General features: G+C 38.6%; 1 protein-coding gene across 8 annotated transcripts in view; it reads left to right on the top strand.

The window, feature by feature from the left end:
- ANKAR (ankyrin and armadillo repeat containing) overlaps positions 1-14,077 on the top strand; it is a 51,855-nt gene that overhangs the window by 23,795 nt on the left and 13,983 nt on the right. For all 8 annotated transcript variants that reach the window (XR_013372723.1, XR_013372724.1, XR_013372725.1 and 5 more), the window contains exons 10-17: positions 50-258; positions 1,172-1,276; positions 4,639-4,880; positions 6,065-6,233; positions 9,802-10,043; positions 10,424-10,577; positions 10,660-10,821; positions 13,199-13,305. Coding sequence is in view for 2 of the 8 variants with exons in the window: in XM_077884764.1 (XP_077740890.1) it covers positions 50-258; positions 1,172-1,276; positions 4,639-4,880; positions 6,065-6,233; positions 9,802-10,043; positions 10,424-10,577; positions 10,660-10,821; positions 13,199-13,305 (1,390 nt within the window). In the remaining 6 variants the exon portion in view is untranslated. The remainder of the gene's footprint in view (positions 1-49; positions 259-1,171; positions 1,277-4,638; positions 4,881-6,064; positions 6,234-9,801; positions 10,044-10,423; positions 10,578-10,659; positions 10,822-13,198; positions 13,306-14,077) is intronic.

Raw genomic sequence — 14,077 nt, 5'->3', positions numbered from 1 at the left:
CCAGGGCCCTGGTCACTGCGGTCACCGCGGCCTGTCCCTCGCTCTTTAGGAATCAGTGCACCCCGCTGCTACTCGCTGCCACCTCGGGGGCCCTGGACACGATCCGCTACCTGTTGTCCCTCGGTGCTAACTGGAGGAAAACCGATACTAAGGGCAATAATATAATTCACCTGTCGGTGCTCAGCTTCCACACGGAGGTCCTCAAGCACATTATAGCGCTGAGCATCCCTGAGCTCCCGGTGTGGGCGACCCTGGTCGGTGAGTACCCCGCGCAGCCCGCAGCGGCCTGGGTCACCATGGCCTGGGTCACCGCGGCCTGGGTCACCAGCAGCCTGGGTCACCCCGGCCCAGGCACCTCCGGGCGCTGGGAAATAGAGGGAATACTGGACATGCCCCCAGGTCTCCAACAATGGACTATCAGAGACGTTTTGTTAAGACCACAGATACAAATAATACGGAGCTATATTTCATGTGTACTTTTATTTCTAAATTAAAATCAAATAATAATGACCCAGGTTATATTTTATACAATTTATTTTCAAAGGTTTTATTTATTTATTTGAGAGAGAACATGAGAGAAAGGGAGAGAGAGAGAGAGGGAACATAAGCAAGGGGAAGGGGGAGGGGGAAGGGGGAAGCCAGCTCCTCATGGGCGGGGAGCCCGGTGTGGAACCAACCCCAGGACCTTGGCCCAGCCGGAGACAGACGCTTAGCCCACTGAGCCACCTAAGCGGCCCAACTTTCTCCAAAAGTCTGTCTATCCTCTTCTCCATCAAAAAAGCAAATTAAAAACAAAACAAAACAAAACAAGGAAAGAGGAAGGAAATTAAAACTGAAGTGAAAAAGTTTCCCTCTGGGATGCCTGGGGGGCTCAGTGGTTGGGCACCTGCCTTCGGCTCCAGGAGTGACCCCAGGGTCCTGGAATCAAGTCCCATGTCGGCCTCCATGCAGGGAGCCTGCTTCTCCCTCTGCCTGGGTCTCTGCCTCTCGGGGTCTCTCAGGAATAAATAAAATCTTAAAAATATATATTAAAAAATGAAGAAAAAAAGAAAAAGATTCCCTCACATTCATTCCCTCCTAATTTAAAAGATGATGGGCGTTGGTTCAGCACCTCACAGAAGGCAACTTATAAACACTTACAACATGCGTTTTTCTGTTGAACATTTGCCAGAAATGTTGCAGTGTGAGAGCTATAAACGAAGGATGATGGCTGTGATGTCCTTGGAAGTAATTTGTTTAGCAAATGATGGATACTGGAAGTGTATTTTGGATGCAGGTAATAAAAAACCTATTAATTGTGTTTTGCTTACACTATTTTATGTAGGGCTATAATTATATTCAATCACTTTAAGATCTATTTTTTTAAAGGTTTTATTTATTTATTTTTTGAGAGGGAGGGAGTGAGAAAGAAAGCAGGAGAGCACAGAGGGCGAGAAAGCAGCAGCCTCCCTGCTGAGCAGAGGAGCCCACGCAGGCCTCAGTCCCAGGACTCGGACCAGACACTTAACTAACCGAGCCAGGTGCCCCTTAAAATCTATTTTAAATTGTAGAGGAAACTTTTTAGTTGATTTTAAGTTTCTATTTTTTTCTAAAATCACTTCCTTTACCTGATAAATATATTTATATTTATATTTATTAATGTATAAATATTATACATTTATATATTTTTAATTCAGGTATAGTTGACACACAATGTTATATTAGTTTTCAGTATACGACATAGTGATTCAACAATTCTGTACATTTTGTTGTGCTCCCCGTGGGTGTAGCTACCATCTGTCACCATGCAATGCTACTTTTCCCCCCAATTTTTATTTAAATTTTAGTTACTTAACATAAAGTGCAGCAATGGTTTTAGGAGTAGAATTCAGTGATCGGTCACTTACATACGACACCCGGTGCTCATCATGAGCGCCCTCCTTAATACTCACCACCCGTCTAACCCATCCCGACCCGCCTCCTCCATCAACCTTCAGTTTGTTCTCTATCAATAAGAGTCTGTTATGGTTTGCTTACCTCTCTCCTTTTTTTTCTTCTCCCCTTCCCATATGTTCACCTGATTTCTATCTTAAATTCCACATATTAGTGAAATCATATAGTATTTGTCTTTCACTGACTGACTTCACTTAGCGTAATACAGTCTAGCTGCATCCACATCATTGCAAATGGCAAGATTTTGCTCTTTTGATGGCTGAGTAATATTCCACTGTACGTATACACCACTTCTTCTTCTTTTTTTAATAATAAATTTATTTTTTATTGGTGTTCAATTTGCCAACATACAGAATAACACCCAGTGCTCATCCCATCAAGTGCCCACCTCAGTGCCCGTCACCCAGTCGCCCCCACCCACCCCGTCCACTTCCCTTTCCACCACCCCTAGTTCGTTTCACAGAGTTAGGAGTCTTCCATGTTCTGTCTCCCTTTCTGATATTTCCTACCCATTTCTTCACCCTTCCCCTCTATTCCCTTTCACTATTATTTATATTCCCCAAATGAATGAGACCATATAATGTTTGTCCTTCTCCGATTGACTTATTTCACTCAGCTTAATACTCTCCAGTTCCATCCACATCGAAGCAAATGTACACCACATCTTCTTTATCCACCCATCAGTCATTGGACATTTGGGCTCTTCCCGTAATTTGGCTATTGTTGATAATGCTGCTGTAAACATCAGGGGACGCGTACCCCTCTGAATCTGTATTTTTGTATCCTTTGGATAACTACCTAGTAGTGCAATTTCTGAATCATCGGGTCATTCTATTTTTAACTCTTTGAGGAACCTCCACACAGTTTTCCAGGGTGACTGCACCAGTTCACATTCCCACCAGCAGTGCAGAGGGTTCCCCTTTCTCCACATCCTGTTGTTTCTTGTGTTGTTAATTCTAATTCTGACAGGTGTGCAGTGGTAGTTCATTGTGGTTCTGATTTGCATTTCCCTGATGATGAGTGATGAGCATCTTTTAATGTGTCTGTTGGCCATCTGGATGTCTTCTTTGGGAAAATACCTCTTCATGTTGTACTCCCTGCAACTCTATTACAATAGCATTGGCTGTATTTCCTATGCCCAACCTTTTATTCATAGGATTAACTCATTCCTTAACTGGAAGTCTGTAGCTCCCATTCCCTTTCTCCCCCCCCCTTCTTTTTTTTACCCATTCCCTCCACCTCCCTCCACTCTGGCAATCATCAGTTAGTTCTTTGTTATAGGTCTGATTCTACTTTTTGTTTGTTTAATCACTTATTTTGGTTTTTTACATTCCACGTAGAAGTGAAATCATATGGTATTTGTCTTTCTCTGACAACCTCTTATTTTATTTTTCACATGGAAGTTGCACATGATCAAAACACTTTATAAATTCCACTTTTCTAAAAATTTGCAAACTTAAAAATTATATTAAATTACTTATTATGCTACCTTTTATATTTACTTTCACTTAGAAATTATTCTTATTCTGTACCTACACAATTTATTTTTTTAATTAAAATATAAGTTTCTTTGTGATGAGCACTGGGTCTATATGGAAGTGTTGAATCACTCACCATATTGAATGCCTGAAACTAATATCATACGGTATGTTAACTAGCTGGAATTCAAATCAGAACTTTTAAAAATAGCAGTTTTTGTGTCAGCCCTGGGTTTGTAACTAGCTCTGCATTTAGAACTTAGGCTAATTGCTTGCCCTCTCTAATCCTAATTTCCTCATTAATCAAATGATTCCTTACATCATTGGGTTGTTTTGAGAACACTATTATTCAATATAACTTTCTGAAATGATGGAAATATTTTATTTGCACTGTCAGTATGGTATCCACAGCTCTAATGTGGATATTGGGCACACATGAAATGATCCATAAATATTTGTTGAATGAATAAATGAATGAATACAAAATATAAGTTGTACCCCAAACTAACCGTTAGTGTTCCTAAAAATATGTACAAAAAGCTCTGTGTCCAAAAAGTGAACCATAGATAAGTCATGAAGGAGGTTTCATTTCAGGTAGATAAGTAAAGACCTAATTATACCCATTCTATTTTTTTCCAGCACTTCTTGTGTGCTCTAGAGTGTTATTTTCCTTTCTTTCACATTGAACTGATACAACAAGCATCTAGCTGAAGCCAGATTCTCTATTTTTCACCAGACCCAGTGATCTCCATCCTTGAACCAATTGTAATTAGTGAAGCTAAAGTTGCCTTTTAGTAGATTCAGCACTTTTTGTCTTCAGTTGCTTGCAAAAAAAAGGGGGGGGGGGTAAAATATAATAAAATGCTCAAACAATTGCATAAACACTGCCACAAAAATTGGATGAAATACCCAAACCGAACACTATCATATGGTAGCTCAAAGAATCTATTCCTCGATTATCTTAAGCCAGAAGTGCATGCTTCCAAGGTGGCTGGGAGTTAGCAGTATGAAACACAGGCTTGTGTGCTGTGCGGAAATCCAATGTGTGAACAATGAGAACTGCCTGAATTATAGAGAAGCCCGAAAAGTATATTCATATAGATTCAAATAATTTTGTAAATACCTCTAGAATTACTTGCTAATTGTTTACATGGCAGTGACTATCGTAATAAGTCGACTATAAATGGTTACAAATAATTCATACCTTTTCTTGATCTCTTCATTGCAGGTACCATCCCTGCCTTAATCAATCTGTTAAAAGGCTCCAAAATAAAATTGCAGTGCAAAACAGTTGGGTTACTGAGTAACCTGTCGACCCGGGCCAGTGTGGTGCGCGCCGTCGTGGCGGCCGGAGGCGTGCCAGCTCTCCTTGGCTTACTGGCCTCCGACGAGCCTGAGCTGCATTCTCGATGTGCTGTCATTTTATATGACGTTGCCCAGCTGGAAAACAAGGATGTGATTGCCAGATATGTACGTTTCTTTCATAGAATATCATTTTGCCTGACAGCAATTCCTCCAGGGCAGAGGCCCTGCTGCTGCACCCGGGGGGTGGGGGGGGGGCACCCCCAGGGAGGAGCGCGGTCGGGGTGGCAAGGAGCAGGCCTGGTGGCATCCCTTGGGGGCCACGGTGAAGTGGCCCGGGACAGTAGCAGGGCCAGCACAGCGCAGGGTGTCGGGTCCCTGTCCCCTTCCCCAGGGCGGCACCAGGGCCCGGGAAATACTACCAGCATTGGCCTGTGGCTCCAGAGGGGCCTTGGCCCTGGGAAACCTATCACTTGGCCAAGGCCGCCTGTCGTCTGTCTGGAGGGAGGCGTCAGCGGTCCTGTCAAGGCCACTGGCTGCAGGAGGCGCTGAGGAATGGCCAGGGAGGCTGGTGGCTCTCCATCCTCTCTGGCTCAGCGGGTCCTTCCAAACACATCTGGTCCTCACGACTCGTTCACCCTGGCCTTCCTTAAGTTTTGAGCCTTTATGTTCACTAGGCCCGGGGCCTGCTGACACCCTGGTCCCCAGTCCCACGGTGTCACTCAGGGAGGCGTGTATCTCTGTGTCTGCCCCCAAGAAGGAGGCAAGCGGCCCCTAGGACAGTGGCCATGGAGGGGCTCATCCCCGCGGGAAGCTCACCCACACTTACGGGGCCTCAGCATTACAGATGTGTCCTGCCGTTATTGAAAATGAGGCTACGTTTACCTTTCTTACAGTTTTGCATTATTTCTGTTACTGGAGAGAAAGCCATCTTTACTCCAATTAAATTAGGAAATTACATTCATATTTAAAAATAGTTTGTGTTGCACCAATATAATTACCAATTACCAGCACAATGTCTACAATGGCAAATATTTCCAAATTGGCAGTGTATTCAATTGATCTTATTCAGTTGCTTTACTTTTTAGATATTTATCACATGTTGCAGTGAACTTGTAGCCTTAACTTATTTTGGTGTAGAGGAGGCTATTTTATGCCTAAACTTGTATTAACTGTTATTTAATATGCCAGTATAAATGACACCAATAGACACATTTGTTTATGGGCATTCATTCTCTCCTACATAAGCAGATTATTATAGTAAGAAAATTATAGATTTATGTTCTTAAACAAAGATTGCATAAATCTTAAATAATTCAATTGTAATGAATTTTTTGTTTCTTTATTTTTAGAATGGAATCCCAACTCTGATAAGTCTTTTGAAGTTAAACATAGAAAATGTGCTAATAAATGTAATGAACTGTATACGGGTATTATGTATGGGAAATGAACAAAATCAAAGAGCAGTGAGAGACCATAAAGGCATCCAATATCTTATCACATTTCTGAGTTCTGATTCAGGTGAGCCTCAATTTCTGTATTATTTCTAAGTGAGCAAGTATATCAAGTGAAGCAAATACAGGTTAGACTTGTCCTACCTGAATACATGTCCTGGATTTATCTTAGAATGGAACTAGACATATATAATATACACGAAGTATCTGGAACACTCAAGTTCAAATGCCAGGTTTATAAAAGGAATTGACTCTCAAAGCCATAGTCTAAAAAAAATTTAATTAGATTTTTTAATAAATGGAAAAACTGGCATAAATCATGAAAATAATGTAATGTGCCCAGGGACTCGAAAAGATAACTCCTTGTGTGAATAACACATATATTGATCATTAGGAACATTTTATAAGTTACAGCAAAAACTTCAGATTTGCTGTTAGATATTGGATATCAGATTCTAGGTCGTTAGGCCAATTACCACACCTGAGGTACGCATCAGCACTAAGAACAGCACAAGCTATGGGGTAGCTCTTGAAGGCACAGCAAATGGTCTCTTAGGTTCTCTAAGAATTCTCTCATTTCAGTGAGCATACACATAAAAGGGGAGTTTCAAATCCATGGTTTTCCCCAAATTTGAGGGGATAAAAAAATTGTGGAGAAGCTTTCCTATTTTTCTTCCTCCTGCTTTTCATCTTTCTGTCCTAGTTCTCTAGGAATAAATATAGGAAAAATGTGTTGGTTAACATGTAAGACAGGGTTATGGAAAAGGGAGTTGTTGCAGAAAGCTTTCTTTTACTTTAGAGCTTCAAAGTTAAGTAATTATCATCTTCTAAGAACCTCTCTTGTATAGGGAAGTCATTTGAAAGTCCTTTCCCTTTGGGATCCCTGGGTGGCGCAGCGGTTTGGCGCCTGCCTTTGGTCCAGGGTGCGATCCTGGGGACCCGGGATCAAATCCCACGTCGGGCTCCCGGTGCATGGAGCCTGCTTCTCCCTCGGCCTGTGTCTCTGCCTCTCTCTCTCTCTCTGTGACTATCATAAATAAATAAAAATTGAAAAAAAATATTAAAAAAAAAAAAAAAAAAAAGAAAGTCCTTTCCCTTTATTACAAATCCCTAAGGTCATCTGCTCTAATCGGCCCTCTATCAGTAACTGTGCTCTACTTTATCTTTTTTGGTGGTGATGGTAGGTAGGCCCCATGCCCAGGTGTAGCCCAGCACAGGGTCTGGATTCAGGACCCTGAGATCAAGACCTGAGCTGAGATCAAGAGTCAGACACTTAGCCCACTGAGCCACACAGGTGCCCCTCCTTTATAATTTTTAAGAATAGCATTAGAGATAATGCACAGAATCATCCAGTCACTATGCGCTGCTACTCAGCTGAAACTAATATAAACTGTAGGTCAACTATACTTCATTAAAATAGCATTAGAGAGAGCCAGCTTTTATGCTTATTTTAGCCATAGAATTTTTACTTTTTTATAATTGTTCTTTATTGTATCATTTGTGTTTTATCTCCTTGATTAAAATTTAAAGATGGGGGGGTGGGGCGCCTGGGTGGCTCAGTTGGTTAAATGTCCAACTCTTGATTTCAGTTCAGGTCATAATCTTGGGGTTGTAAAATGAGCCCTGTGTCCAGTTCCATGCTGGGTGTGGAGCCAGCTTAAGGTTCTCCATTTCCCTTTGTCCACCCCCCCCACCCCAGCAAAAAATGTAAAGACAGGGACTAGTTTTTCCCTATCCTTTTTTTTTTTTCGTCCTCCCAACCCTAGATGCTAGAACAAAGCACAAATTATGGAGGCAATTTGAACAAATAAGGAGGACATAAATTCATGAAAGAAAGCTATAGAAATAAATCGTTGAAATTGTTTCTTTGTGGGCTCTAGCCATATCTAAATGAAAGTCACTTATCCTATACTATAATCTATATTATCTCCTCATTCCAAGGAAGATAATTTTGAAAAAAAGTTAATTATTTTATTCTCTTCATTTATAATTTATAAATGCTTCGTTTATAATTCTAGTGCTATAACAAATAATTCTCTTGGCTGTTAGCTGGTTGAGCTGTAGGGGATCACAAAGGAATTTTATTAAGTCCAATATTGTCTTAACCATTGTCAACCACTCTAAGATTTCATGGATTAAGGTAAAATGGCCCCAAAGCAAGAATCACATGCAGTTTCTTGAGACTATGGATTTATTAACATCTCCTTAGTCTTGACCCCCATCTCTAGGAGTTCCTCAACCTCTGTTGAGTTTGGTTTGTCTTAAGCCTTTGCCTCACCCATCTTTAAATCTTTAGCTGCTTATTTCACACTCTAGCACTCATGTTTGTGCCTGCATTCATATTCTAATTCCCAGATTTCATCTTTTTTACTGCACACAATTGTCCTGCTCTGTGTTGTTAACAAAGGTCTGTATGACCCCACCATGGAAACTGAAATATGTAACAGAAAGTATACAAAATGCTTTTCAAATGCAAACTATCTGAGGAAAGCTTACAGAGCACTTCATCATTCTTAGAATGATTATTCACACATTTCAGTGCAGATGTGTTTTTTCCACACTCCCTGGGATCTTCGGTCATATTTAGTATATGCAATCACTACCTTCTAAAATCTGAAAACTTTGGAATTCTGTTCACAAGAGTTTTAGATAGGGGGCACCTGGGCGGCTCAGTAGTGAGCGTCTGCCTTTGGCTCAGGTCATGACCCTGGGGTCCCGGGATCGAGTCCCACATCAGGCTCCCCACAGGGAGCCTGCTTCTCCCTCTGCCTGTGTCTCTGCCTCTCTTTCTGTGTCTCTCATGGATAAATAAATAAAATCTTAAAAAAAAAAAAAGAAAATGCTAAAAAAATAATGGAAGTATACAAATTGTTGCTAAATCCTGAGGGAATTCTCTAACTTATTCTTGCAAATTTTCTGTAAGTTTTAAAGAGAACAAATACAACTGGTTAATAAGATGTATGAAACTATTTAGATTCAGCAGTAATAAAAAATATGAAATAAAATGAGATGATATTTTGCTTATCAAATTAGCTGAATTTATGTATTTATTCTTAATATCGATTCTTAAAAAGATACAGCAACATTGAAACTCATACTCTGATGGAAGGATAAGATGCATTATCATTTTTGAAAAGTAATTTGCTGTGATGCATTAAATTATTCCAGTAATTCCTGGGACTCTATATTAAGGGCAAAAACAGGAAGGAAAAATAGCTTATGTGCCAGGATTTCTCCTAAACATTGTTTAAAATCGTGAAAAGTTGGAAATGATGTGTATTTTTTTTAAATGAATGGATAAGGAAATGTAATACACTCATTAATGGAATATTTAGGAGACACTGATGTTTTACTGGTAAATTAAAATTCAAGATAGTGTACATATAGTGCAACTGTATTAAATATGTTTACAACATTACTTAAATGTATCTTTTTCTTTAAAAAGTGAATGAGATTAAATGAAGTATTTATGTTTGGGTGGTGAGAATCTGGACAGTTTTATTTCTATTTTTCTTTACTTTCTAAATTTTTTATACTGTCTGTAAGTTTGACTTTATAATATGGGAATCTAATGACAAGTTGCAATTTTATATTTTTAAAAGATTTATTTAACTGTTTCTTGAATTCATTTGAAGATGTGTTGAAAGCTGTATCTTCTGCTACAATTGCTGAGGTTGCACGTGACAATAGGAGTGTTCAGGATGCTATGGTGGCGGAAGGAGCCATCCCTCCACTGGTGGCTCTTTTTAAAGGGAAACAACTTAGTGTCCAAGTGAAGGGTGCAATGGCTGTGGAATCACTGGCAAGTTATAACCCATCTATACAGAGGGCATTTCTGGAGGAATCATTAAGTAAATATCTTTTAAAACTTCTCAAGGTAGGAATTTTATGATAATTTGACATTTTTCGTAGACAAAGTATTCAATATTGAACTTAGGTAAAGTGAAAAAGTAACTAAAACCAATTTTAGAATAAAACTTTTAAAAAAGATTTTATTTATGTATTTATTTAAGAAAGAGAGCTCGTGCATGTGGGGGGAGGGAGAGAGAGGGGAAAAGAATCTCAAGCAGATTCCATGCTGAGTGTGGAGCTCAACATGGGCTTGATCTCACAGCCGAGAGATCATGATCTGAGCCAAAACCAAGAGTCGGACGCTTAAACAACTGGGCCACCCAGGGGCCCCTAGAATAAACTTTTTATAAGACATTCCTACCGTGTTTAGTCAATGCTTATTGAAAGAATGAATTTTTTTTATAGGCATTTCAAATAGATGTTAAGGAACAAGGAGCTGTAGCCCTTTGGGCCTTGGCAGGACAAACCCTGAAACAACAAAAGTATATGGCGGAACAGATTGGATACAACTTCATAATAAGCATGCTTTTGTCACCATCTGCTAAAATGCAGTATGTTGGTAAGTCATGTTCTATGCGCCGATTTGCAGTGTAGAGCAGCACATTGAAGCATCGGACCTACTTCTTGTTTTTCTTTACCAGGAGGTGAAGCAGTCATAGCCCTAAGTAAGGATAGCAGGATGCATCAAAATCAAATATGTGAAGGGAACGGAATTGCACCGTTGATTCGCTTACTGAGGATTAGTAAAATAGCCGAAGGCACACTTCTGAGTGTCATCAGAGCAGTGGGGTCCATCTGTATTGGTTTGTAAATTTTTTTCGATTCTTAAAATATCGGTAAGATACTTCCCTTCCTCTCTGTCTCCATTGATAAAGCTGTAAATCATATTTAATCTATAAAAGACTTACCTTTTTTTTTATTTCTCTAAGACCTTAATGAGTAAAAGTGGCGTAATTATGAATTTTTAAAAATCAGTTTTGCCCTTCATCTCTGGTTAAAAAGAATAATGAGGACAGTGAGCCTTGATTATTTTGAGTTAAAGGAATCTTATTTTTTTAAGTTTAAGAGAAAAATATTTCTTCTTTCGAATCTCAAGAACTATATGTTTTATATAGAGTTTCTAATGCTGGGGCACATTTTTCAATTCCAGTCTTTTTCCATAACGATTCTTTCCTTTTATAAAGTGGCCAGTAGGTCTAGTTGTTCCTTTGTATTTCCATATAATTTAAAAAATTAATCTGTCAATTTCTGAAAAAAATCTTCTATTATTTATATTAGAATTACATGAAATCTATAAATAAATTTGTGAAGAACAGACATCTCAATAATAGTAAATCTTCCGATCCATAAACACAGTGTATTTCTCGACTTGTTTAGGTCTTCTTCAATATCTCTCAGCAATGACTCCTAGTTTCCAGTATACAATTCTTGTATATATTTCATCTTAGGTATTTTGTATTTTAAAATTGTGCATAATAAGTTTTGACTGAATGCTGGACATTGTGAGTTATAAACGCATCAACACTGGATTTTATTGTTTTCCTTTAAAGGGAGGTATGCTCTGTTGTGGCATGCAGTTATCCTACTTGGGATCAGTTAACTCCTTTTGCAGCTAGTTTTCAAGCTTTATTAGGACAAGTCTAGAGCAGGGTTTTCTCTGAAACTAACTTACCTCCACTATTAAGATGATATCCTTCCGAGGACTTGATTCTTTGTATAGCGCCTTGAATTATGAGGTATCTGAACTCTGGTTACAGAACACAAGCCATTCCTAGCCCTGTGCGAGCTCTGAGAATTGTTCAGCCTACTGCTTGTGGTGGTTCTTTTCCAAACTTAATGGAGTTTCATCCTATTATTAACACATGAAGATTCAGTCAAAGATTTGAGGGTATTCTTATTGTAGTACCATCATCATTTTCCTAATCATTATCATTAAAATATTCATTTGGGGGGACCCATCTCCAGCACCTTCACCCTTGTAAATCTCCCTGCTTATTCCTTTTCCACCTGCTCTGAAGTTAGCAATCTCTTTTCTTTGCTTCAACGTATTTTTCTATACCCCTGTTAAAGCACTTATTGCTTGTGCTGAAATCATGTATTTAAATAGTTGTTTCCCCTATAGAATATAGACTCCTTGAGGACAGAGACTCTAATTCCTCTTTTCACTTTTTTTTTTCTTTTAAAGTAGGCTCCACACCTAGTTTGGAGCCCAATGCAGGGCTTGAACTCACGACCCTGAGATCAACACCTGACCTGAGATCAAGAGTCAGACACTTGACTGAGCCTCCCAGGCATCCTCTAATTCCTCTTTTTACCTCTACTTCCTACTTCAGTTCCTGATGAATTAGGCATTCAAAACCTGTCAGCTGAATCAAAAATATTCATGTAATCAATGTCTGTGCACACCCCTGGGTGGCCAGTGAGGGGGGAGGAGGGAGTAGGTAGGCGACAAGGAAACAAACAGGTTCTTTGCTACTTCTATTTCCTCCAGTTCCTTCAAACTTCCCCAGATGATAATAAGTGCCTTCTCTTTATTGTTCAGAAGACAGGTCCGAACTTGTATTTATATTTAAGTATATAAACCTGCTGTGTACATGTTGTGATTTTTGTTGGCAAAATAAGAGAATTAGAATTATTTGTACATCCACTAGACAAAGATGACAAGTTTTTATACTGAGATTAGGCCTACAACTTAAAGCTATTCTGTTATAAAGGGAGATAGTAAGATTATCTTTTTAGTATGTATATTTAAGGAATCTACAAATTTTAACCAGGTAATCACCTGGTTAAACTATATATTTTTTTTAAACTATATTTTTTAAAAAAAATTTTATGTAATACAATAGTAACTATAAGCATAAGTATCTTGCAAATAATAAATCTTTAATAAATGATAGCTATTATATCACTGTTCTTTGATAGACTAACATTTCTTACTTCTTGGTTTTGTGACTATTAGAAAACCATCCACACTCCTAATAGTAATTTTTCAATGTTTATTCATTTTGCCTTTAAAAAATTAGTTCAGGTAAAATAGTGTTGATATAGCATTTCCATTTGTAATTTATTAACCATATTATGCTAGAACACTTAACCAACCCAACATATCAAGCTGTGTTTGACTTTACCATTTCTAAGATGGAAAGAAATATTATCTTACTGATGTGTATATTCTTATAGGTGTCGCCCATACAAGTAATCCTATCAGTCAACAATTTGTTGTACAAGAAAATGCCTTCCCAGTACTTCTTCAACTACTGAGAAATCACCCTTCTCCTAACATCAGGGTATATAAAAGTCTTTAAAGGTTTTCTTTTTTCTGATATAGTAAAAATGAACAGAAATGTGACTTTCTGAGAATAATTTGTATCTTTATGTGAATTCACAAGTATAATAAAATTTAACATTTTATTTATTTATTTATTTTAAAGATTTATTTATTTATTTATTCATGATAGACAGAGAGAGAGAGAGAGAGAGGCAGAGACACAGGCAGAGGGAGAAGCAGGCTCCGTGCCAGGAGCCTGACGCACAACTGGATCCCGGGACTCCAGGATCGCGCCCCGGGCCAAAGGCAGGCGCCAAACTGCTGAGCCACCCAGGGATCCCCCAAAATTTAACATTTTAAACAGTATCCTAGAAGTTTTAAATTAAAAAGTTGCTATAAAAATAGTAAAGATAAAGTCAATTTTATTAAAATATTAAATTTTCAAATAATTAAGTCTTGTGGTTTACTCGTCTAATAAATTTTATTCCTCAGATATTTGATTATTCACAGAATTTCTTCCCTACTTCCTCAGATATTGGTTGCTAAATCTGGGTGGGGATAATGAGGATGTGTGATTTATGTAGCAAAATTTCTCAAGTATAAGTGATTCCTATCAGTATTGCACTATCAAAACAGCTTTACCTTCTCCCAAGCAGCCTACGTTGGCCAGCAACAATAGTTTTTTCAATATGAATATTTTATGAGTTGTTTGAGTCATTCACTATTCTATTTACTTTTAGTAAACTGCCTTGACAGTTTGAATTTGAATTTGAATGACATTCACATCTATT

This window comes from Canis aureus, chromosome 36 (assembly GCF_053574225.1).
Source record: "Canis aureus isolate CA01 chromosome 36, VMU_Caureus_v.1.0, whole genome shotgun sequence".
In the NCBI taxonomy this organism is placed as follows: domain Eukaryota; kingdom Metazoa; phylum Chordata; class Mammalia; order Carnivora; family Canidae; genus Canis; species Canis aureus.
Note: the sequence above shows the minus strand (reverse complement) of the source record. Positions and strands in the feature narration are given on the sequence as shown.